Source organism: Mirounga leonina, unplaced genomic scaffold (genome assembly GCF_011800145.1).
Source record: "Mirounga leonina isolate KUSES-001 unplaced genomic scaffold, KU_Mleo_1.0 Mir_97, whole genome shotgun sequence".
Taxonomy (NCBI): Eukaryota; Metazoa; Chordata; class Mammalia; order Carnivora; family Phocidae; genus Mirounga; species Mirounga leonina.
The window spans coordinates 3,163,530-3,188,330 of NW_023270889.1; the positions used below are offsets into that span (position 1 = coordinate 3,163,530).

The 24,801-nt window shown below is 40.5% G+C and overlaps 1 protein-coding gene across 2 annotated transcripts in view; it reads left to right on the top strand.

The window, feature by feature from the left end:
- LOC118006534 (WD repeat-containing protein 70) overlaps positions 1-24,801 on the top strand; it is a 295,923-nt gene that overhangs the window by 254,350 nt on the left and 16,772 nt on the right. For both annotated transcript variants that reach the window (XM_034999215.1, XM_034999216.1), the window contains 4 exons: positions 14,723-14,823; positions 16,691-16,770; positions 18,749-18,865; positions 21,560-21,722. In XM_034999215.1, the coding sequence (XP_034855106.1) occupies positions 14,723-14,823; positions 16,691-16,770; positions 18,749-18,865; positions 21,560-21,722 (461 nt within the window). The remainder of the gene's footprint in view (positions 1-14,722; positions 14,824-16,690; positions 16,771-18,748; positions 18,866-21,559; positions 21,723-24,801) is intronic.

A 24,801-nucleotide genomic window follows, 5' to 3' on the forward strand; every position in this document is an offset into this window, starting at 1 on the left:
CATATCTACAATGGAATATTACTCTGCCATCAGAAAGGATGAATACCTACCATTTACATCAACATGTATGGAACTAGAGGGGATTATGCTAAGTGAAGTAAGTCAGTCAGAGAAAGACAATTATATGGTTTCACTCATATGTGGAATATAAGAAATAGTGCAGAGGATCATAGGGGAAGGGAGGGAAGACCGAATGGGAAGAAATCAGAGAGGGAGACAAACCCAAGAGACTCTTGACTCCGGGAAACGAACTGAGGGTTGTGGAAAGGGAGGTAGGTGGGGGGATGGGGTAACTGGGTGATGGACATTAAGAAGGGCACGTGATGTGATGAGTGAGTACTGGGTGTTATACACAACTAATGAATCATGGAACACTATATCAAAAATTAATGATGTACTATATATTGGCTATTGAATTAAAAAAAAAAACTTGGAAGTAGAAGATGATGGAGTTTTAGTGTAAATATGCCAGGACAGCAGTTACATGGTTCTTTCTCTAGCACTACCTTTTCAAAGTCAAGAGCTAACTTCCAGCATGGCTATTGGGACAGTGTTTTACTGTCAAGAGGCACAGTGATCAGCCACTACTCCTTTCTGTAGGAGTATTTTCTTTAATCACTGAAGAAAAGATATGGCATTGGGCTATGATGAAAAACAGTATTGCATTATTGCTGCTTTCATGGTTTGGATTACTAAATTCTTTCTTGGGATTACTTATCAGACTTCAATTTAAACAGTACTTGGACCTCAGCTAGAGTCCCCTAATAAGTTAGCTGTTAACTTTACAATGTCTGAGGGGGGCTGGTATCAGTAAGACTTGATTAAATTACTTCTCAATTACTAAGTGTAAAGCTATCATGTTGTGGGTGTTCCAGGACAGTAGTTCTCAGGATTGGAAGAATACAGTTGAGTGCTCATCCGTAGGCCCGAGCAAATAGAGAAAAAACCACTGATTTCATGGTAATATCTGCTTTATCAAGTCTTTAAATGTTTTAAGTAAGGAAAATGATAAGAACCAGTTTAGTGCTGATTCTTTGTTATTTGATTTTGAAAATGATACAGTAAAATTTATCTTTTTAAAAAGTATACAGTTCTGTGATTTTTAAAACATGTATGGATTTATGTAGCCACTATCAATACAATCAGGATACAGAACAGTTCCATCACCTCCCAGAAACTCCTTTGTGCTGTCCCTCTGTAGCCACACTCTCACCTCTTCCCTGCCCCCCATTCCTAATCCCTAGCATTCACTGGTCTCCACTATAGTGCTGGCTTTTCAAGAATGTCGTCTAAATGCACTCATACAACATGTAACCTTTTTAGATCAACTTTATTATTATTATTATTAATTATTATTATTATTATTTTCAGTTAGCCAACATATAGATCAACTTCTTTTAGCAGAATGCTTTTGAGACTCATCCAGGTTATGGTGTGTATCAAGAGTTTGTTACATTTTATTGCTGAGTAGTACTCTTTGTGGTTATAGCCCAGTTTATCTTATTACAGGATATTTGATTGTTTCCAGTTTTGAGAGATTATGGATAGAGCTGCCATAAGCATTCATATATAAGTTTTTGTGTGAACAGAAGTTTTCATTTCTGTAAATACCTAAGAGTAGGCTTGCTGGGTCATACAGTGAGTATGTGATTATTTTTATAAGAAAATACCAAGCCGTTCTTCAGAGTAACAGTACCATTTTGCATTTCCACCAATGATGTATTTGTTTTCCACTTGCTCCATATCCTCACCAACAGTTTGTGTTGTGGACATTTTTTATTTTATACATTCTAATAGGTATGGAATGGTCTTTCTCATCACGGTTATAATTTGCATTTTTCTTTTTTAAAAGAATTTTTTATTGTTATGTTAATCCCCATACATTACATCATTAGTTTTAGATATAGTGTTCCATGATTCACTGTTTGTGCATAACACCCAGTGCTCCATGCAGAACGTGCACTCCTCAATACCCATCACCAGGCTAACCCATCCTCCCACCCCCCTCCCCTCTAGAACCCTCAGTTTGTTTCTCAGAGTCCACTGTCTCTCATGGTTCGTCTACCCCTCTGGTTTCCCTCCCTTCATTCTTCCCCTCCCGCTATCTTCTTTTTTTTTTTCCTTAACATATATTGCATTATTTGTTTCAGAGGTACAGATCTGAGATGCAACAGTTTTGCACAATTCACAGCCCTTACCAGAGCACATAACCTCCCCAGTGTCTATCACCCAGCCACCCCGTCCCTCCCACCCCCCACCACTCCAGTAACCCTCAGTTTGTTTCCTGAGATTGAGAATTCCTCATATCAGTGAGGTCATATGATACATGTCTTTCTCTGTTTGACTTATTTCGCTCAGCATAATACCCTCCAGTTCCATCCACGTCATTGCAAATGGCAAGATCTCATTCCTTTTGATGGCTGCATAATATTCCATTGTATATATATACCACATCTTCTTTATCCATTCATCTGTTGATGGACATCTTGGCTCTTTCCACAGTTTGGCTATTGTGGACATTGCTGCTATAAACATCGGGGTGCATGTACCCTTTCGGATCCCTACTTTTGTATCTTTGGGGTAAATACCCAGTAGTGCAATTGCTGGGTCATATGGTAGCTCTATTTTCAACTGTTTGAGGAATACTGTTTTCCAGAGTGGCTGCACCAGCTTGCATTCCCACCAACAGTGTAGGAGGGTTCCCCTTTCTCCGCATCCCCGCCAACATCTGTCATTTCCTGACTTGTTAATTTTAGCCATTCTGACTGGTGTGAGGTGGTATCTCATTGAGGTTTTGATTTGGATTTCCCTGATGCCGAGCGATATTGAGCACTTTTTCATGTGTCTGTTGGCCATTTGGATGTCTTCTTTGGAAAAATGTCTGTTCATGTCTTCTGCCCATCTCTTGATTGGATCATTTGTTCTTTGGGTGTTGAGTTTGATAAATTCTTTATAGATTTTGGATACTAGCCCTTTATCTGATATGTCATTTGCAAATATCTTCTCCCATTCTGTCAGTTGTCTTTTGGTTTTGTTGACTGTTTCTTTTGCTGTGCAAAAGCTTTTTATCTTGATGAGGTCCCAACAGTTCATTTTTGCCCTTGCTTCCCTTGCCTTTGGCGATGTTTCTAGGAAAAAAACAAAGTATGCTTGATGCCAGATGGCAGCTGATTAAGCAAAAGCCAGTAGCTCTGCCTGTGGCACAGTTACGTCAAGGGAACACACCACCAGAGTAAGGGAAGGGACTCATACCAGGATCGATGACATTATTTTACTTCCTACAATATGAATGTCCCTGCAAATGTGCAGGGATCTTAGAAGCTTCCTCTTAGGCACATCTGCTGCAATCTGTACTATTTCATTATGTATTTTCCATTACCACTGTAATTTTTTTTAGGAAGGAAGAGAGGAAGAGAGGGAGGGAGGGAGGGAGAGAAGGACAGAACAGAACTGGTCTTAGGTGAGACAGAGGAAACATTCCACTCAGTCTCTCCTTCCCAATGCAGTTATATAAGATAGAAGGCATAGAGCATCCATTTGAGGACTCTGAAAAGTAAATAGTAGTAGGTAGATTGGAGAATTAGTCGTTTAGTTTCTCAATATTGTCTTCCAGAGTCCATCTCCTTGCCTACCTGAGAACTATGCCTTAATTCTTCTGTGTGAAATTTAGACTTAATTTTTTTTTTTGAGGCTCTCAAAAGCTTTTGTTTTGTTTTGTTTTTTAAATTTAGACTTAATTTTAACAGAAGATTTTACAACCCTTCCAAAGAGTTCATTCCTGTTGTTGAAATCCCTTACCATCAGATCTTTTTTATTTTTTTCCTGTACTTTAGCCTCACATTCTTAAGCTTAGAGCCCACATCCTTTACTCGAGTCCTCATGGAGTTGGAGAACAGCTGGTCAACATCCCCTGTTTCCTCTATTACAAAGTTTCTGTTCAGTCTTCTCTTGTCCAGGAGAACCAAACTTAGTTTTGGTTTTTTTTTTTTAACATTTCCTTGTGGGTCAGATTTTCTCAACATTTCTGTTCTCTCTGATACTCTCTTTTCAGCCATTCTCTCCTTGAAATAATGCTTGCTGTATGAATGCATTCAAAACCTATAGTGAGATGTCTTTCCTATAATTATCTCTTTGATAATCTATTTGAAATGATCTCATTTTGAGAGTTACATCGAGTTGAAGTGCCAATCACATGCTGCTGTAGGCTTCATAAATCATTGAAAGCAAAAGAATGAGGACCAAAAGGAGGGCTCGTTCAGTGTAATAGTTTCCTCATTTTCTAGTCGCATTTAACCCTGTACCGTGCTATATTAAAAGGCATCTGCTACTTATTGGTGTTAGCAGTTTCAAAGAAATGTTTTCTGTTTACTGTTTTGCTTCCATTTCTGGATCTGCAAAAACAATAGCAAGACTCACTATTACCTTTTTGGTTAAATAGAAACATTTTTTTCCTCCTCTATACTCTTGTGTTTGGTGTTCTTTTAATTGGTATTTAAATTTATTTGTATTTCCTTGTATAGATATGATTGCCATGAATGGTAAACTGGATGAAGAGTTAGCCACTAGATAATACAGCCCTGAAGGAGAAACATACTTGACTCCTTTATAAAATATCAGAAAAGGAGAACTTGATTTTGTAGACGTTTGAAGGTGTTCAAAATGGCACACTATTCTTTATACAATGTGAAAACATCCAATGCAATGATGACTAGTGCTTGTTGTCTAACCCCAGCACCATATGACATCCCACTGATAGCAGACCGGTGAAGGACTTCATGTCTTGGAGGATATTCTGTGACAGTTTTTCCTCTCCCAACCTGAATTTGATGAATGATCTTCAGTAACAAGTTTTCCAGCTGTTCTATCAGAGCTCTGGCCAGACTTTCACAATTATATATAGTGTGGGGAAGAAAGAGGTCTATAATTAACACATATCCCAGGGTAGTGTTTTTTTTTTTTTTTTTTTTTTCTTTTTTGGAGTGATAGATAATGCTTTGTCATGTATGAGGAGGGGTTATGAGACCCCCAAAGGGCAAAGTAAAAGAGTATGATTTGTAAAACATTTTTACCCATACTATATTAAGATAAATAGTGCTTTACATATCCTATATAATTCATTTTTGAAGATTCAGCTTTTCCGGTTTGGTTTGGTTTGGTTTGGTTTTACATAGTTGATGATTTCCAAGATCTAATTACGCATATTTCTTTATTTTTTTATTTTTTTATTTTTTTTATTTTTTTTTTTAAAGATTTTATTTATTTATTTGAGAGAGAGAATGAGATAGAGACAGAGAGCATGAGAGGGGGGAGGGTCAGGAGAAGCAGACTCCCCGCTGAGCAGGAAGCCCGATGTGGGGCTCGATCCCGGGACTCCAGGATCATGACCTGAGCCGAAGGCAGTCACCTAACCAACTGAGCCACCCAGGCGTCCCTAATTACGCATATTTCTTATCTTGTAGTTAGGGATTTAATGGCTTTATCTACTTGTGCTTTGTTTATTCATATAAGCAGAGGATTTATGGTTATCTTTTTTTTTTAATTTTTTTTTTTTTAAGATTTTATTTGACACAGAGAGAGAGACAGCGAGAGAGGGAACACAAGCAGGGGGAGTGGGAGAGGGAGAAGCAGGCTTCCCGAGGAGCAGGGAGCCCGATGCGGGGCTCCATCCCAGGACCCTGGGACCATGACCTGAGCCGAAGGCAGACGCCTAATGACTGAGCCACCCAGGCGCCCCTATAAGTGTACTCTTAATCCCCTTTATTTATTTTACTCATCCTCCAACCCACCTCCCCACTGGTAACCATCAATTCTCTATAGTTAAGAGTCTGTTTTTTGGTTGGTCTCTTTTTTTCTTTGCTCCTTTGTTTTGTGGTCGTGGTATTTGCCTTTGTCTGACTGACTTATTTTACTTAGTATTATATCCTCTGGATCCATCTCTGTTGTTGCAGATGGCAAGATGTTATTATTTTTTATGTCTGAGTAATATTCCATTGTATATATATTCCACTTCTTTATCCATTCATCTGTTGATGGGCACTTGGGTTACTTCCATAATTTGGCTATTGTAAATAATGCTGCAATAAGTTAGGGGTGCATGTATCTTTTTGAATTAGTGTTTTTGTTTTTGTTTTTTTTGTCTTTTTGGTAAATACTGAGTAGTAGTATTACTGGATGATATGGCAATTCTATTTTTAATTTTTTGAGGATCCTCCATATTCTTTTCCACAGTGGCTGTACCAGTTTGCATTCCTACCAACAGTGTACAAGGGTATGTTTTTCTCCACATCCTCACCAATGCTTGTTGTTTCTTGTCTGTTTGATTTTAGTCATTCTGAGAGGTGTGAGGTGATACCTCATTGTGGTTTTGGTTTTTTCATTTTCCTGGTGATGAGTGATGTTGAGCATGTTTTCATGTGTCTATTGGCCATTTGTATGTCTACTTTTGAAAAATGTCTATTCAGGTTTTCTGCCCATTCTTTAATCAGATTGTTTCTTGGGTGTTGAGTTATAGAAGTACTTTATGTATTTTGGATAGTAACCCTTTATCCAATGTGTCATTAACAAATATCTTCTCCCATTCAATAGGTTGTCATTTAGTTTTGTTGATAGTTTCCTTTGTTGTGTAAAAACTTTTTATTTTGATGGAGTCCTAATAGTTTCTTTTTGCTTTTGTTTCCCTTGTCTCAGGAGGCCTATCTAGAAAAATGTTGCTATGGCCAATGTCAGAGAAATTACAGAGAAATTTTTATAGTTTCAGATCTTAAATTTAGGTCTTTAATCCATTTTGAGTTTATTTTGTGTATGGTGTGAGAAAGGGGTCCAGTTGCATTTTTTTGCATGTAGCTGTCCAGTTTTCCCAGCACCATTTGTTGAAGAAACTTTTTCCCATTGCATAATCTTGACTCCTTTGTTGAAGATTATTTGACCATATAATTGTGGATTTATTTCTGGGCTCTCTATTCTGTTCTATTGATCTGTGTCTATTTTTGTGCCAGTACCATACTGTTTTGATTAGTGCAGCTCGGTAATATATCTTAGTATCTGGGATTGTGTTACCTCCTGTTTTGTTCTTCTTTTTTCAAGATTCCTTTGACTATTTGAGGTCTTTTGTGGTTCCATACAAATTTTAAGATTATTTGTTCTAGTCCTGTGAAGAATATTGTTGGTATTTTGATAGGGTTTGCACTAAATCTGTAGATTGTTTTGGGTAGTATGGACATTTTAACAGTGTTTGTTCTTCCAATCCATTAGTGTGGACTATCTTTCCATTTGTTTGTGTCATCTTCAATTTCTTTCATCAGTGTTCTTTAGTTTTCAGAGTAAAGATCTTTCACCTCTTTGGTTAAGTTTATTCCTAGGTATTTTATTATTTTTGGTACAATTATGAATGGGATTATTTTCTTCATTTCTCTTTCTGTCACTTTATTATTAATGTATAGAAATGCAATGGGTTTCTGTATATAGATTTTGTTTCCTGTGACCTTACTGAATTTATTAGTTCTACTAGTTTCTTGGTTGAGTCTTTAGGATTTTCTTTTTCTTTTTCTTTTTTTTTAAAGATTTTATTTATTTATTTGACAGAGAGATAGAGCAGGAACACAAGCGGGGGAGTGGGAGAGGGAGAAGCAGGCTCCCCATGGAGCAGGGAGCCTGATGCGGGGCTCGATCCCAGGACCCTGGGATCATGACGAGAGCCAAAGGCAGACACTTAATGACTGAACCACCCAGGCGCCCCTAGGATTTTCTATATACAGTATCATGTGATCTGCAAATAGTGAAAGTTTTACTTCTTCCTTACATTGTGGATGCCTTTTATTTTTTTATTTTTTCTTGTCTGATTGCTTTAGCCAGGACTTCCAGTACTATGTTGAATAAAAGTGGCAAGAGTAGACATCTTTGTCTTGTTCCTGATCTTAGGGGAAAAGCTCTCAGCTTTTCACCATTGAATATGATGTTAGCTGTGGTTTTTTTCATGTATGGCCTTGGCCATCTTTAACTTGATGAATGAAGAAGGGTAAGGAGGCCTGGGTCTGTGTAGATTAGATTGAGAGACAAGGCCTTAGGTAGTGTTCTCAAGCTTTTTCTCAACCTGGTGCTCATAATGATAATGTGTGATATAAACAGATAAGGGTACTCTTCGCTGATTTGCCAAAGGCTCTAAGGCCCCTATGCCCATCTCAGGCCTGAGGAATTGCCTGCAACCCATCCTGTGCCCACCAGTGGGAAGCTCTGCTAGAATTTTAGAACTATGCCTCCAGTAAGTGCTGCTTTTATGTGGATCACTGTGGTATGGGGCCTCTGGGATATTTGCCTTGTAGGATCCACCACCAGTGTCACTCATCCTGTGGACTCCAGCTTCCAGCCGCCTGCTTGTTTCCGGCTCCCAGGCTGTCACTAATAAGAATAATTACCAGATTTTCTTCAGTCATTATTTATGCTTTCTTTGCCTTTGTAAATACTTCTCAAATAAGTGGATTGGAGCAAACTAACATTTAGTGTTTTGAATTAGATGAGGAAAATTGTATTTAATTTTCTTACCCAAGAGACCTTCCATTTTTCTCTGAGAACTTCTTCTTGTGATGAAATTCTTTAGGCATTTTTATTATCAGATACAGATGTGATTCATTTAGTGCCAAGAACAACTACCAGGTTTCAAATTTTTGCTGCTTTAGCAATTACCTTAATTTTAGAGCATAGGCTATAAATGAAAAGATTTTAATAAATGAATTTTCCATGGCTTTGATGGGAATTAGTTTGATAATTAGGTGCTAGTTTTTAAAAGTCATAATCTGTACATCTGTATCAAATATTTATGGGAGATATAGAGCAGCACTTCTCCTTGTTTGGTTTTTCTGCAGCAGCCCCTACATTTATAAAAATGGCATGGCATTTTTTTCTTTTCACCATTGAGCTGCTATCTGGTTTATCAGAAAATTACTTGGGGCAGGAAAGGGGGAGGATTGAGACGATTTCCAGCAAAGAGTGACAGTCGCTACATGTTTGGCCCTATGGTAGAACTTCCTTGGAGTTGGAGGAGGTGTGGAGGAAGAAGAAAGGATAGGTGTGTACTTAGAAGAGCAGAGAAAATGTCTTTAATTTTTTCCATTTGAGGGAAGTCTCCATGGAGATCAGGTGAGTGTTGAGGAATCTATTTATTGGAGACTGAGGCTTATTTACCAGGTTTGTTTCCTGAACTTTAGAGGGATGAAGCCAAGCCTCATAGCCCATGCATGCTGCAGAATAATCCAAATTTGGGGACATCATGGCTTTGGCAGGACAGGACAAATAGCCTAGTAAGGTATAAAGAATTCTCATATTACTCTTCTACCTCCCTGGCTCAATATTTTAATGTAGAAAGCAGTTTTTTTTTAATGTGAACTAAAACTTGGGCTGGTGAAAATGTGAAGAAAGTTCTTTCTCCAGTATTTTTCCGTTTTCATCTGCCTTCTCTTTATTTATTTTGGACTCATATCTTGATCTATGATCTTAGCCTTGGGAATCAGCACACACACAGCCATTCAAATGCAGTGGATATTCCTGAGGATGTCCATGACTGTGAGGCTGCCTCTATACAGGTCTGCAAAACTGCGACAGTCTCCTTCACAGACAGGTGTAAGGCTCCTTATTTGAAAAATCTGAAAAGTGCTTGTTCTCCCAAGGAATCACTAGGTAGCTTATCCATTCTTGTACTATGTGACAAAAACCAAACATGAAAAAACCAGATAGAGTTTGGTTTACAGTGTGGCTCAGCAGCTGGGAAGGATCAGGAAATGGTGTTTCATCATAATCATGTTTAAGATGTAAAATTATGAAGGATGTTAGGCTTCTTTTAGCCTAGAATGTAAAGTAGAATAAGGGTGGTGTTTGGATATGTGCATTACAGACGCCTAAGAAATTATACAGGCATTGATTTCTTTTATAGTGACATTTGTGACCTGGGTAGTAGTGAGCCTTTTCCTTTATGATTTTAGTTATACCATCTGCCTTTTAATATAAACTTCCTAAGATTTCTACTTCTGGCTTAGGTAGGTTTGGAAATGATTTCAGATCTCCCACATCCCTTCCTCCCCATCTTCTAAAATAGGACTTTGCATAATTAAGTGGTATCAGGGAGCGAGCATTGGAGTTGGGAAAACCTCCCCACTGATCCCAACTCCTTTCTGTACAAGTTGTATGGCCTTGGGAAAGTTACCCACCCTCTTACAAGCCTCAGTTTCTTGTTTTTGTGAAATGGGGATGACATTACTAAATTTGTAGTATTGTTGCAAGGATTGAGTTACTTTAAATAATATAAAATTCCAGAAACCTAGTGGTTCCCTTCCTACAGTGTCCTAAAATATAAATTCACTTCTCTCATTGGTTTCCTTCTCCTGTCTTTATTTGCTTCCATGATTTCACTTAAAGTAAACCAGAAAAACCACAGAAATAAATTATTTGGAATTTTTTGTGGCCTTTTTACTTTTGCTAAGGGGTAATTCCAAAATTCCTGTTTGGGAATATTGACACTGCTATTTGTACGCAGTGCTCTCTTCTTCCCCAGCCCACACCCCTGTTTTTTCTTTGGTGTCTGCAGAGAAGAAAGATCTCTGTGTTAAGTACATTAAAGTCTTGTAATTCCTTCTTATCATCTTGCTTATGATCTCCAGCCCCATTACCGTCTCTTTATGGCTGCTGCTAGAGCTAAGTACCTTTGCGGCAGATTGCGGTTACTTTGCACTGCCAAATTATAATGCTAAAATGAAGGTAGGCTTTGGTTCACAAGGCTACACCTAATTTCATGCTAAAATGGAGTTCAGCCTAATTAGCAAGGGAAAGCCATTAGCGGACCCACATTGTTTTGGTAAGGTGAAGTAGATGAGTGTAAGAATAAAATGCTTTATTAATTTAATTAAGCAAACCAGTGTATTAAAATATGCAGACTAATTTCAGAATCTAGTCCTTCCCACCACAGTGGGCTTCTGCCATTTGAATCTCATGATACAGTGTGAAGGCTTTCTCTTAGATCCGGGTAGCTCTTGTGTCATTTTCCTCTCCGGTCCTTCCATTCAGGCGTGCTCGGGACCCTCCGTTTGCTGCGTTGCTCAGGAAATCTGTAGGTCCGATTGTGTCAACCCCTGGCCACAGAAGCACCTCCTCAAGAACAGTCTAAAGGAAGGCTGGATGGTTGATGGAGTGAATGCACTGTTTCTAAGTAGTTATAGCTCATATGTCTTCTGATAGTTCCTTGGGTTTCTTAGCAGGCACGTGTCGCATTGTTGTTAAGTAAAGCCCGGTGTGTAAGTTTGACAAGTGAGCAGCGTGGCAGCTCTGCTTGCTCCCCAGCCCTGCCGCTGTCTCAGGGATTGTTTGGCTTGGCAGATGGCCAGCTCTCTGCTGTAAGATGCATTTCCTTGACAGGACGAAGTGCGGAGCCGCATTAGCTGCAAAGTTTACAAAGGTTAGCTAAACACACACAATAAATATTAATAAACAAAAAAGGCCCACCCACCTTTGACTTTGAATTCTGTTTCTGCATTCCATGTTTTGGAATCCCTGTAGTATTTGATTAATAACCAGTCTTAGGGTAATTGAGCCTTAAGTATCCTTTGCCTAAGTTAGGCTGCTCCCAGAGCCCTCATTGGCTGCTTTGGTGACTCATCGCCACAGTGGATGGAGCTCTGGAATGACTGTTTAGTTCAAGGGGTCTTATTTGCATTCTCCCTGCTTCCATGTGAAAAGGAGGGTAAATGTGCTTCTCCATGAGCTTTATGCTGACCAGCCATGTGTGTGTCTGAGAGCTCTGGAGGGGAAAGGATGTGAACAGGAATAGAGGTGCAGTGCCCTGAGCTTGGACTACCTAGAAAGCAGTCAGGCCTTGGTCTGTTGGCCTGGGCAGTTGCCTCTCTCTAACATTTACACCCTCAGCCTAGAGGGAGAGAGTAACAGTAACCTGCTGCCCCTGGAAACTGCCTATTTGGCTGGGTGTCTTGGAATTTACCAGGCCTACATTGTGGATCCTTTCCAATTCTGCACCCTGCTCACTTGAAAACATATTTGAGAACCAGTAATCTTAGACTGCTTACCCAGACCTCTAGAGAACCAAGGAAGAGAAATAACTTTAATACTATGTCCTTGAGATTGTCCTGGGGCCATTTGTGGGTGGCTGGGATTTCTGAAGGCCCTTAAAAGCCCCTCTTACTGTTATCTCTCATGCACGTCCCTCTCTTTAGGACCACATTAGGAAGAAACAAACCCTACTTGTTTGTAGGATACTTGAGTATGATAATGATCTAGAGAAATAAAATTATTCTCCATAGATAGTAATGATTTTAACTTGAAAATTGTCTCTAACTCTACTTAGCAAAGCAATCCATTTAGGCTTGGGTGAACTCTTTTAATTCATTCCAACAGCAAACATTTATTGAGCACCACACACTAATCTAGGCATTTGGGATACATTTCCACCCAAAACACACCAAGATCTCTGCCTATGTGGAAAATATGTTCACGTCAGAGAAGCAGATAATAAGCATAATTAACGATAAATTACATATTATGTTAAAAGGTGATACATGCTTTGGAAAAATGAAAAAACAGAGTAAGGAAAGTTGTGGGGTACTATTTTAAATGGGGCAGTCTTGGCGTGATGACATGTAAGCATTGATTTGAAGGAGACCAGTATTGGCTTAGATGAACTTATTCTAGATAGGGTTTATGAAGTTAAGTTTGTGACTCTTCTCATGTTTCCTTATACCTGGCCATGACCATTTGGAAATTTCCAGTGGCCAAGGCATGGTTCTCAAATTAACCTCAGTGGCAGAGCACCTGTAAGTCAGGCTGTGCTTTGTAGACCATGAACTATTGATATCCTTAATTTCATCTTACCAACCAAGCACAGTTTTAGAAGATGAAATATGTCTTCTGTACTCATGCATTATAAAGTAGGTTTCACAAGCATATGTGAAAAATGACAACCCTCCCCCAAAAGCCAAACCATATATGATATACTGTTTTCAAGGATTTTTGTTAATATTCACTTACCACTCTATGTTTTATCATCTTTTAGCACTTGCTAGTGGACACTTGGTAGCAGGCACCATAGGTTTAAGAAAAATTATAAAAACCTGCCCTTTTGGGCGCCTGGGTGGCTCAGTCATTAAGCGGCTGCCTTCAGCTCAGGTCATGATCCCAGAGTCCTGGGATCGAGTCCCACATCGGGCTCCCTGCTCAGCGGGAAGCCTGCTTCTCCCTCTCCCACTCCCCCTGCTGGTGTTCCTGCTCTCGCTGTCTCTGTCTCTGTCAAATAAATAAAATCTTTTAAAAAAACAACAAAAACCTGCCCTTTTAACCTAATTTTACCCCCGCCCCCAAACTGGGAAAACACAGCCACTCAATTTTCTCAGGAGAACATCTCAACTGTCTTCAGTGGTGCAGCGCTTAAGAACCACTCTTGTATTGTCAGACAAGAATTAGAAGTCCTGCAGACTCTTACATTTCCTCTTGAGTTCCTCATGAATCTCAGAGAAGGATTTGTGGCCATATAACTATATGCATACTTCCTGCCTGTCAAGTGGGAGCCAGAATTTCTATCAAAAGGGATTTGAGGAGATTCACAGATACTCTGTCTTAACAAATGAGTGGGATGGTTAGGGAGAAGAAACCAGAGAAATTCAGCCTGAGATAGATTTGGAAGGCAGGAATTTCATGATTTTTATTTTACTATTAGAACCTAAAATAACAGTATCTAATTGTACGCTTTTTTCCTTAGTCCTTGTACATTGCTTGGCATGTGATGATTTTTAATAAATCTTGAATTGGTGTTTCCACTCATTACTTGTTCTATCAGAGTGAGATCTGCAAAACCTAGCACATGGTGTCTCTGCCTACCAATTTTAGCTTTATCTTTCCCCCCTTCATTCTATCCCTGCTAAACCTCCCACCTCGGCCCTCTTACTGCAGACAAAAATTAAAAACAGGTTGTAGTTCTCACTGAGAATTCATTCTTTTTGACCCCAGAGCACCACTTATTTTCCTTAGCAGTAATGAATTCAAAGGATCATAACTTCCAGTGAACCTTCTCTTAAATAGTTTTTCATTCAGGTTAATGTCAAGTCTTTGTATGCTGTATCTCTGTTTTACTTCTGCTATTATCCTGCTGGTTTATCTCATAGATAGGGAGGTATTTTTCAATGCCTGAAAATATGTGTTGTTCCTGAAAAAGCTTTATGAGATTTGGATCTTTGTGAACTAAAAACAATAAGCACCTGGCTTCAGTCTGCTGTCCAGAGGGACATATTGTGTGTATAAAAGCATGAAACACTGAGATCTAAATCTGCTTCAGTGGTAAGCAGAATTGAGTTATGTGGGTTTAGCATTCCAAGATGCCAGCCTCGCGTTGGTGGTATAGTGGTGAGCATAGCTGCCTTCCAAGATGCCAGCCTCACATGGCACTGGAGCTGGGGAAGCCTAACTTTGTGGTTGCTAGGTTGTCAGGAAAAGAGAGGAGCAGTGTCAGGAAGGAGCATCTTTTTCATTTTTAAAGGGTATCACACATATAACAAGTGATGGAATAGAACCTAACCTCAGGGACACAACCTAATGGTTTAAGGGGGAAATGTCCTAAAAATTATAGGTAGCCATCAGGATGGTATTCAGTTTAGTAAACTAGCCATCAAAGTACTAGCAGGATTTTTCCCATTTTTATTTGGCGTCTTTAGTTGATTACCATGCCTTTCCTTTTCAGAGTGTTGTCCGCTGCCTGTGGCATCCAAAGCTGAACCAGATCATGGTAGGAACTGGCAATGGATTGGCTAAAGTCTATTATGACCCCAACAAGAGCCAAAGGTATTTCATAAGTATTGCCTGTTTTAGATGGATGACAACAACTGGGGGGAGGGCTTCTTTTCCCAGCCTGCTTTTATTTATTTCCCCCTTTGATGGGGATCCACCCTTTTAGAAAACGCAGCTGGCACAGAGTAAAGCCTCAAACTCCTGGTATTGTACTTTAAAGAGGATTTGGATATTGCCCTTGATCCAGACAGAATTCAAAGTGAAAGTTTCCTGGGGATTTGCAGTTCTTTAGCTGAAATATTGAGTGCAAAGGGGGAAAAAGTCTTGCCCACTTCGCATACCACCCTGGACATGGCATTAGCAGTGATACATGTAAGGGATTAACAAAGCAGGGAACTAACCACTTACAGGAAATGGAAACAGCTAGTCTGTTTTGTTCCCTTTCTGTTTGGTCTTTTATCAGGTAGTGGTTTGGATTTGGGGGGTTCTCTGCCAAGGGGACAGCACAAATTATTTCCTCTCCGACCCCATGCCCACCCCAAATGCTAGACTTAAACATCCCAGTGTGTTTCAGAAGTCTGAAAACTTCACTGGAGTCTCCATCAGTTCCTCAATTATTTTCATTTTCTTTGGGCACAAAGGCGAACATTTGTCACAACCCCAAAAGATGGTTTTGTTTCTCTCTTAAGGTACAGTACTTGATTAGCTCTTTCTTTAGAGTAAGCCTTGGTTACCTAGTATTTAAGTTCACATGCAAAATTAATTGGGCTCCCCCATAAACCTATTTTGAGATCCCACATCCTTTTTGAGGAAAGGAAACTCCTCCTCTATTTATGAATACTCGTTGTTGTAATTTGGATCTGAATAGAAACAGACAGTCCTGTCTTCCCTTGGAACTTTGTGGACTAGCTTTGGAACCCTTGCCCTATAAAATAAAGTTTTTATTGTGTTTAAGAACAAATAGGATTTTATTTTTTAATAAAGAAATTGAAAATGCTAATGTAATTAGAATGAGAGAGAGTCTGTTTCACTTGAGAAAACGATGAGTCCCATTTGATAGCACCGATTTGGAAGCTTCTGTGTTTGGAATCTTGAAGGAATTTTTTTATTTGTATTTGCTCCTCCTGAGAGGGATAGCTCATTATTACTAAGGAGAAGTGAAATGTTCTAATCAGACTTTTGGTTAATCCCACACATTCTTGGGCAGTTGCCCTGTGGCAACACTGCCAAGCCGACTCAGTTCCAGACACTTGTACTCTTACAGTTGAGATGTGGACAAATGCCACTTGGGGTGTAGACCACCCAGGTTGCTTTCATCTGGGACATAAACTAAAATTTGAACCCTGTGACCTTCAGGGTGAAAAGGTTGGTTAATTTTATTTGTATCTCTCTAAGATCTTAAAATTTTAAGTTACTTCTGTAGATTTTTTATTTATTTATTTATTTATTATTATTATTTTTTTAAAGATTTTATTTATTTATTTGAGAGAGAGAGAGAATGAGAGAGAGAACACATGAGAGGGGGGAGGGTCAGAGGACGAAGCAGACTCCCTGCCGAGCAGGAAGCCTGATGCGGGACTCGATCCAGGGACTCCAGGATCATGATCTGAGCCGAAGGCAGTTGCTTAACCAACTGAGCCACTCAGGCGCCCACTTCTGTAGATTTTTTAAACTAGTGTTCTGTTGCCCGGTTACCTCTTCAACCCTTTCACTCAGTAGTGACCACTGACTGACAGACTTGCTTTCCCATAAATTTAATCCCTTATCACCAAGGCCCCTTCTGTTGCCATCCCTTAGAAAGTCAAGGACTTTCTAAGGCGAGATGGTGTGCACAGAGTATGTTCCTGGAAGTAATGCTTTTGACATAACTTTTTGTTTAGAAGACCAAGTAAAGAAAATAATGTGCTTTTACCCACCCCAGGGGAGCAAAATTATGTGTGGTTAAAACCCAGCGGAAGGCAAAACAAGCTGAGACTCTAACCCAGGACTACATCATCACCCGTAAGTTGTTAGCATGGTCTCTCTCCATCGTCTCTCTCCCTTCTACTGTTGTGTGGTGTTGATCTCATGGCTTTAGAGACAGAAAAAGTCTTCAGAGTCCAGGCATATACTACAAAATACCATGTGGACAGGACTGCAAGTCATGTAACAGCTAACTGCTTTAGCTTCTGTGACTCATCACAGAGACAGGGTAATTTCATGTAACTTTCAACCCAAAAGGGAAAAGCCTGTTTGAGCCTAATGCATTACTCCATAGCAGCCTTTTAAAGAATAACAGTCTGTTCTAAGAATAAACAACGATGAGTGCTGGTCTTGGAATCAGGAGACCTGGATTTGTCCAGTTCTACCAATGACTTGCAGTGTGATGTTGAACAACTGAACTTTATCAGGAGAGGGAGGAGACTAGGTGAAAGGTCTCCTTCAGCCCCCTCTGGGACTCTGTGACAACAGATCCAGAGACATTTAGATACAAAATGAACTACCTGGGGTACCAGAAATCTTACCAGAATAAGCAGCTTCTCTTGGGTTTGTCACACAACCTTGTCAGCCTGGCAGATTTGTGTTGCCCAGAGCCAGGGCCTCAGACCTCTCACAGGCAGTGGCTAGGAAGGACATCTTGGATGCAGTAGCAGTTGTGATGAGCAGATGTCCTGTGGACGTTACCAGGGTCTCGGTCTAAAGCCCAGGGGGCGCTGTACTGCTGGGTTTTTCTCCCTGGTGGTGGGTCTCCTCTAAGACCAAGTGCCCTGGAGCTTATGATCTGTAAGGAGATCCCGTGACACTTTTTGCAAGAGTAGAAGTGTTAAAGTCGGTGTCACAATCAGTCTAGCTCATGTAATTACATGCGGCCTACTTAAATTCCTCCAGTCGTTTGAAGTGAAAAGCTATTTTTCCCCCTCCTAAAAATACTGTTGTGTCGTGTTGCCCAACAGAGTGACGGGTGGCTGTGTTTCTCAGCTCCCCTGACTCAAGGCAGGCGAGTTTAACTGGTGAGTGAGATGGTCCTGGCCCCAGCTGGTGCTAGGGGGAGGGGGATACTGGAAGGGTTTTTGAGGTATTTTAGACATTTCTGTCATTCATATTATAAATTCCCTTTGAACCCCTCTTAATCTGTTTCCTTCGCTCCCCTACTCCCCTGGGAAAAGGTTTTCTCTTTTAAATAGGATCCAAAGAAATTATTCTGATACAGTTTTTGGTCAAGAAAAATATCATTATTTAATTTTTTTCCCCAGTCACCTTCTTGCTCTCCTGCAGAATATCACTGTTTCCTTTTTACATTCATATACTGTTTTATATTATAAAAGTTAATTCTGACATTGAGTGAACAGCCAATAGCAATTGGACAAATACTACTCTGATTCTTATCCTTTTGTTTTGTCCACCATATAGAAGTAGGGAAAAGTCCCCATCAAGTCACCATGCCAGGAGATTCACGCACCCCCCTGCACTCAGGGCCAACTTTATCCCAGTTTCAGTGGGAGAAGTGTTCCTCCCTTCCGGGTACTCAGTGTTGTCAACTCCTCCTGAGCGGTGGTCACATTTCAGAAACGTGTGAAGTGATTCCAGTGTTTGTGAGGTGTCCGAGGAGACTTCAGGGCTGACAAGCAAGCTGCATCATTCACATTTGGGTCCTGTAAGAAAAAAAAGAAGGAGCAGTCCCACTGAGTGTTTCATTTCAAAACCACAGAAATTAAGTTTAACTGCTACCCATGGTCCGTGTGATGGGGATCCTCACCAGTGTTTCCGTGACAGTATTTGACAGTGTTTCCTGAGCGCCATTAGTTGCAGGGGAGGTGAACAATGAATCTTGGTCTCAAACAAAATTGGCTAATCGGTTACAGTAAGACTGTCTTTTATTATTAGATGAAGGCTGCCATTATGACTTCCATTTCATCTTCTACTTAGTCATGCTTCAGCTATGTTTTTGGGTGGAAGGGTTATTATTAAAATAAAATTTTTCAAATGTGACTTCTCGTAGCTCATGCCTTGCCTATGTTCCGTGAGCCCCGCCAACGGAGTACAAGGAAGCAGCTGGAGAAGGACAGACTGGATCCCTTGAAGTCGCATAAACCCGAACCTCCTGTGGCAGGCCCAGGTGACTGTGATCTCTCCAGCTTGTGACCTGCAAAGGGGGTGGTGGGGGGCGCGGTCACTGGTAGAGAATTGGGAAGATCCTTTGCTCCTGGTTGCTGCTTTGTCTCCAGAGAGATTTTACATGGTGGTTTTCAAACGTTCTTTTTAGTATCAGAAGTTTTTGCTTAAAGGATGCAGAATCCAGGTGCCTAAAACTGATACAAATGGAGCTGCTGTGTTAACCTAGAGAGGAAGCCTGGACCCCTTTCTGCTCGGTCTCTAACTTGAGCCCTTTTAGGTGATCTTGGTGGAACTCTAGGGCTCCTGGAACCCAGTGTTAAAGCCGCTGCTCTCAATACTGGCTTCATATACAACATTTGGGTACTTTGACCAGAATCCAGGCTGGATTAGGTTTCACATTAGGTTTCCCCTAGAGGATGAATAAAAGTCCTTAGAGTTTTTAAGAAAGTAGGTACCCCCCCACCCCAACCACCAAAAGAAAGAAAGAAAGTAGGTACCCCCAGAAGAAAGCGAGGCAGCATTGGCCCTCATACAACACCTAAAGTAACTGGAATCCCATTTTACTAGTTATCACTTGTGTGGTTTCCATTTTCCTAGGCTCCTAAGCCTGGAGCTTTTGACTCATTCATTCATCCTGAACCTCAGTTCTGGGCTTACATCTGTTTGGCCTGCCCCTTCAGCCTTGAAAACATTTCACATATCTATGTTAACTTTTTTTTTTTTTACATTTTCTCTGCCACCATTCTAACTCAAAGTTCCTAAATAATATTCTTACCTGGATTATTGAAAAGCCCTTCTAACTAGGCACCTTGTCTCAAGTCACTCTCTTTCCTTCCCACACTGCCTCTGTCCATCTTCTACACAGCTTTTATTTCCAGCTCCTCTGGCTTTCATATTGCTACTGCCCCCAAATCTTATAAGCTCCCCACTGTCCATTTGCATTTCCAGAGAATCATTCTCTGCAGTCTGACTCTAACCCACTTTAGAGCATCCCACCTCACTTCTCTCTTCCTCTGATCTGATACAACTGTCATTTCACTCCTGCCTGCAAAGGCCCACTGAATCGTCCTTTTTCTGTACTTTGGTTCTGAAACCATTCTGCTCATTCTGAAAATGACCTCTGCCTTCAGAGCTTTCTCAAATTGGATCCATCTCTTCCTAAAGAGCTCCCCAGCCACCTCAGCCTAAAGAGCTCTCTCCCTTCTCTAAGTACTATAATAGTTACTGGCCACACAAATTCTTTCACAATTAATTATTTCCTGCCTTATTTAGTCTCCTTTTATCTTGATTTATAGAATTAATCTTATAGCACAATTTGGCTCTTCGTGTGTGGGGTTTTTTTTAAGTCTTCCTAAAAAGTCATAAATTTTGGGGGTGCCTGGGTGGCTTAGTCAGTTAAGCATCTGCCTTTGGCTCAGGTCATGATTCCAGGGTGCTGGGATCGAGCCCCGCATAGGGCTCCCTGCTCAGCGGGAGGCCTGCTTCTCCCTCTCCCTCTGCCTCACCCCTGCTGTGGTCTCTCTCTCTCTCTCTGACAATTAATAAGATCTTTAAAAAAAAGTCATACATTTTTGAGTACCAGGCACCAGACTAGCTGTTGGGGATCCAGCAGGTTGTAAATCCCTGCCCTTACGGAGCTTTCTGTCTACTAGAGCAGTTCCAGTATCATAAAATAATGTGAATCAGTCTATTCAACTCGTTTGTTTTTTCTCCTACAAGGTACTTGGAAGATGGCAAGCCCTAAGATATGTTTGCTTAAAGCTAAAATAGGCATCTAATAAATACAGGTTAATTTTTTTTAAGATTTATTTATTTATTTGAGATAGAAAAAGAGCATGCACACGCGTGCAAGTGGCGGGGAGGGGCAGAGGGAGAGAATCCTGAGGCAGACTCTCCCTACTGATCTGGGGGCCTGCCTCAGTGCTTCACCCCAGAATCCCGAGATCACGACCTGAGCCGAAATCAAGAGTCAGCCGTTTGACTGGCTGAGCCACCCAGGTGCCCCAGTATTGGTTATTTTTATTAGTTGAATTTCAAATGTTCATGCTTGAGGGATCTCTTCAAGGCCTAAACATGGTAAAGTGTTTGTGATTCCTCCTTGCATTGGTGTCACTGTGTAGATTAAATAGCTAAGACCTATCAAAAAACCTCTTTATTTAAAAATGTTACGGGGAGGGGCGCCTGGGTGGCTCAGTTGTTGAGCGTCTGCCTTGGCTCAGGTCGTGATGCCTGGGTCCTGGGATCGAGCCCCGCATCGAGCTCCCTGCTCAGGGGGGAGCCTGCCTCTCCCACTGCCCCTGCTTGTGTTCCCGCTCTCGCTGTGTCTCTCTCTGTCAAATAAATAAGCAAAATCTCTTAAAAAAGATGTTAATAGGGAAGTTAAGGTTTGTTGATTTCCTGCTTTGGTTGTGATGATCATAAATGGAAGCTGAAGGGATGACACTGAAGTAGTCTTGAGATTTGTGTGCCTCAAGCCAAGATCTGCAGAAGCCCCGGAGCGCGCAACACCTTGAGTCCATAGGGAATGATAAAAATCGGGGAAACCTGACGCTCTGGCCTCACTCTGTTACTCATTTCACCTGCCACCTTGGAGCCAGCACTGAGGGATTCTCAGCCTTTTCAGATAAGTACAGGGTATGCTTCTCTATTGTCACGCTCATTCCAGTTCTGAGCTGTGTTTTTTCCTTGGAAACAGGTCGTGGTGGCCGGGTTGGAACCCACGGGGGCACTCTGTCGTCATACATTGTGAAGAACATTGCTTTGGACAAAACTGATGACAGCAATCCCCGGGAAGCCATTCTGCGGCATGCTAAAGCAGCTGAAGACAACCCGTATTGGGTTTCTCCAGCATATTCTAAGTAAGGAAGCAGCCTTTTAAAATAGAAAAAAAAAATTATGTTTAATGAATTAGAAAGAATATAACAACAGCTACTTTGAGGTTTTAACTCTCCATTTCTTGTTTTATTCTTGAGCATGAAAAATAAGCCAAGTACTCGTAGTCCTGAACCTAGGCATAGTCCCGAACCTTAGGACTCTAAAATGGTGAATCTTTAAAGTAGGTCAATTCCATCAGTTATGGCCTAGTGTAAACCCATTATGTGAAGCCCATTCTACCTCTGATGAAAAGAAGGAAGAGCACTACCCGTATGCCTTATGTTAGTTGAGGAGGGCTCAAAGCAGATGAGGAGGAGCAGTTTGTAGGTCTGTCATTAAGGACTGCTTTGCATTTACAGAGCTATATATGTAAGTAACAGGTACATAGGCAGAGAAGAGCCCACCTGCTCGGATTCCCTCAAATAGCTCAACATGAATGAACATGTAGTGGCTCTCAAAGCCTCTAAAGCAGGTACAGTTACACTGAGAAGGGTAGTGTTATAGATTTTTTTTTTTTTTTTTTTAGCACTTCCTTACTTTCTGATACCATAAGATGTGCCAGAGTCATCTTTGTTTTTCTTCCCCTCGTCCTGGAATCAATTACTTCTTAAGGCGCCTGGGTTTCTTTTGTTTGAGAACAATGTTTAGAAACCAAGACAGTGACGCTAGACGAGCCTGTAGCTACTGAAATATCATTGCTTCTAGATCCTCCTTTAGGTCTTCCTAGCTGACAGAACTTAGAAATATATATATGTATACTAACCCATGCTTCATTACACATACACATATGTACATGTATACATACACACACACATACATATATCTCTGTATTTACATTTTAAAAACTATGAGTTTATACTGATGCCTCTGATTTCAATACTATACCCCTGGTTTCATTTTACCTTCCTCCTTCCTGTATTTTTAACTTCTTTTTCCAATAATGAAAAACCCAGCTCTCATTACTGACAGTATATTTACTTATTTATTCACTTCTAGTATACATATAAAGTAGTTTCAGAATTGCCTACCCATACACCTGTGAGAAACATTTTCCCTAACTAGGATTTCCCTAATTGCATTTTTGTAGGTTTTGTTTGTTTTTTTTGTTGTTGTTGTTTTTATTTTGATTTGTTTTTTGTTTTTGTCCTTTTAGCCTTACAGTATGTGGTGAAGAGACTGTTTTTCACAGTTACTTGGATGAGGTATTTTCTTCTCCACTTCTGTTAGGGTGGTTATGTAATCCATTTGAAATGCAGTTAGGGTCATTTGTTAGTGTGCATTCCTTTTTTGGGTTTCCCCTATGTTCTATTTATTTTGGAGGTATGTGTAGGGTGTGCGAGATACTACTCTAGTGCTAGGAGTCAGGGCCTTAAAAAAGACTTGTTCTTCCTCCCTGCTCCCTCATTTCCATGTCCTGCTTCTCTCGGTCCCTTCCCCACTCACCCTCATAGGTAGCCTATCTCTTTAGTTTCTGGTTTACCTGTAGGTCTCTTGCACAAATGAACAGATTTGTGAGTATTTTGTTCTACCCTCTCCTTTACATGAAGGATAGCATAATATACCCTTTCTAGCTTTGCTTTTTTTCACCTAGGATTATGCCCTAGAAATCATTCTACATCAGGTCATAGAGCTCCTTCTCGTTCTTTTTCACTGTTGCATAGTAGTCCACTCTGTGGATGTATCATAGTTTGTTCAACCACTCTCCTATGAGTGGATATTTAGGTTGTTCCAGTATTTTGCAATTTCTGACAGTGCTACAGTAAATAAACTCGTGTGTATGTATTTTTGTATCATTGGAGGTATATTCGGGTTTTTTCTTGATGTCTTCATATATTATTAAAGTTTTCAATTATGAGAAAGCTGGACCCTGATCACTTTTCAGAACATTAACATGCTGGAAAAAAAATCACTTATGAGCCAACTCAATGGACATGTTATACCAGTATCAGTTCTTTTTTTTTAAAGATTTTATTTTTTGACAGAGAGAGACAGCGAGAGAGGGAACACAAGCAGAGGGAGTGGGAGAGGGAGAAGCAGGCTTCCCACCAAGCAGAGAGCCCAATGCGGGGCTCGATCTCAGGACCCTGGGATCATGACCTGAGCTGAAGGCAGACGCTTAACCAACTGAGACACCCAGGCGCCCCCCAGTATCAGTTCTCTATCTGCTAATCATTATGAGCTACTTTGCATAAAAGAAAAACACACTGTTTTAGCTTGGTTCCTTAGAAGTAGATCCTGAGAAAAAGATTCATATAAAGGTCTTTTAGGAAGCTTTATTATTAGGATGCTTTATTATTAGGATGCCTGTTAGGAAGCATCCATAGAGAAATCCAATAGGGGAGTAGAGAAGTGTAATGAAGCCAAATAAGGGTGTATCAAGCAAAGTTTGAGGGAGGTCCACTTTGGCTCAGTCTACAGGGTAACCCTGGAGACCCTGGGCAGAGGCATGGTAACTGGAGTACTTATACTCCAGGATCTATTGATCCTTGCTAATGGCTAGAGGTAGGGTTGGGGGAGACATTCCAAGGTACTTCCAGCTTTCTAGGGCTTTAGCAACCTGCTGACAGCCCTCTGACAAAGAGAGATAGCTGCTGCAGTTGTGAGTGAAAGCACCCCACGCAAAAATACTAAAGAGATTTGCGGGCCTCTGGTGGGGAGTGCTGCATCTCTGCGGTCCATGTAGCAGAACAGACTTGGCTCCGTAATGTCAGTGGTGGTTGTTCACAGTGTGTACTAATAACCAATCGGTACAGATGGAACATCTCTGAACAATTAGTTGGATAGTATTACAACAGCTAAGAGGGTCATATCAAGGCTGGCCAGCTAACTAGTATGCATTTAGCCTTCTTTTGTATAGAATTTGCGTGTGTATGAACTAATGTATGTCAACACATCATTGGCAGTCAGATAAGCTTATAGATTATGCCTCTGTTGACACTTCTGTTTTTAATGGAGTCATTATTTTCTATTACTATTAGGGGTTTTTTATACTTAAAGAAACTTGTTTAGAAACATACAAAAAAATTAGCTGAGGAAAGAAGAAGAAACAGAGCCATGTTTTAA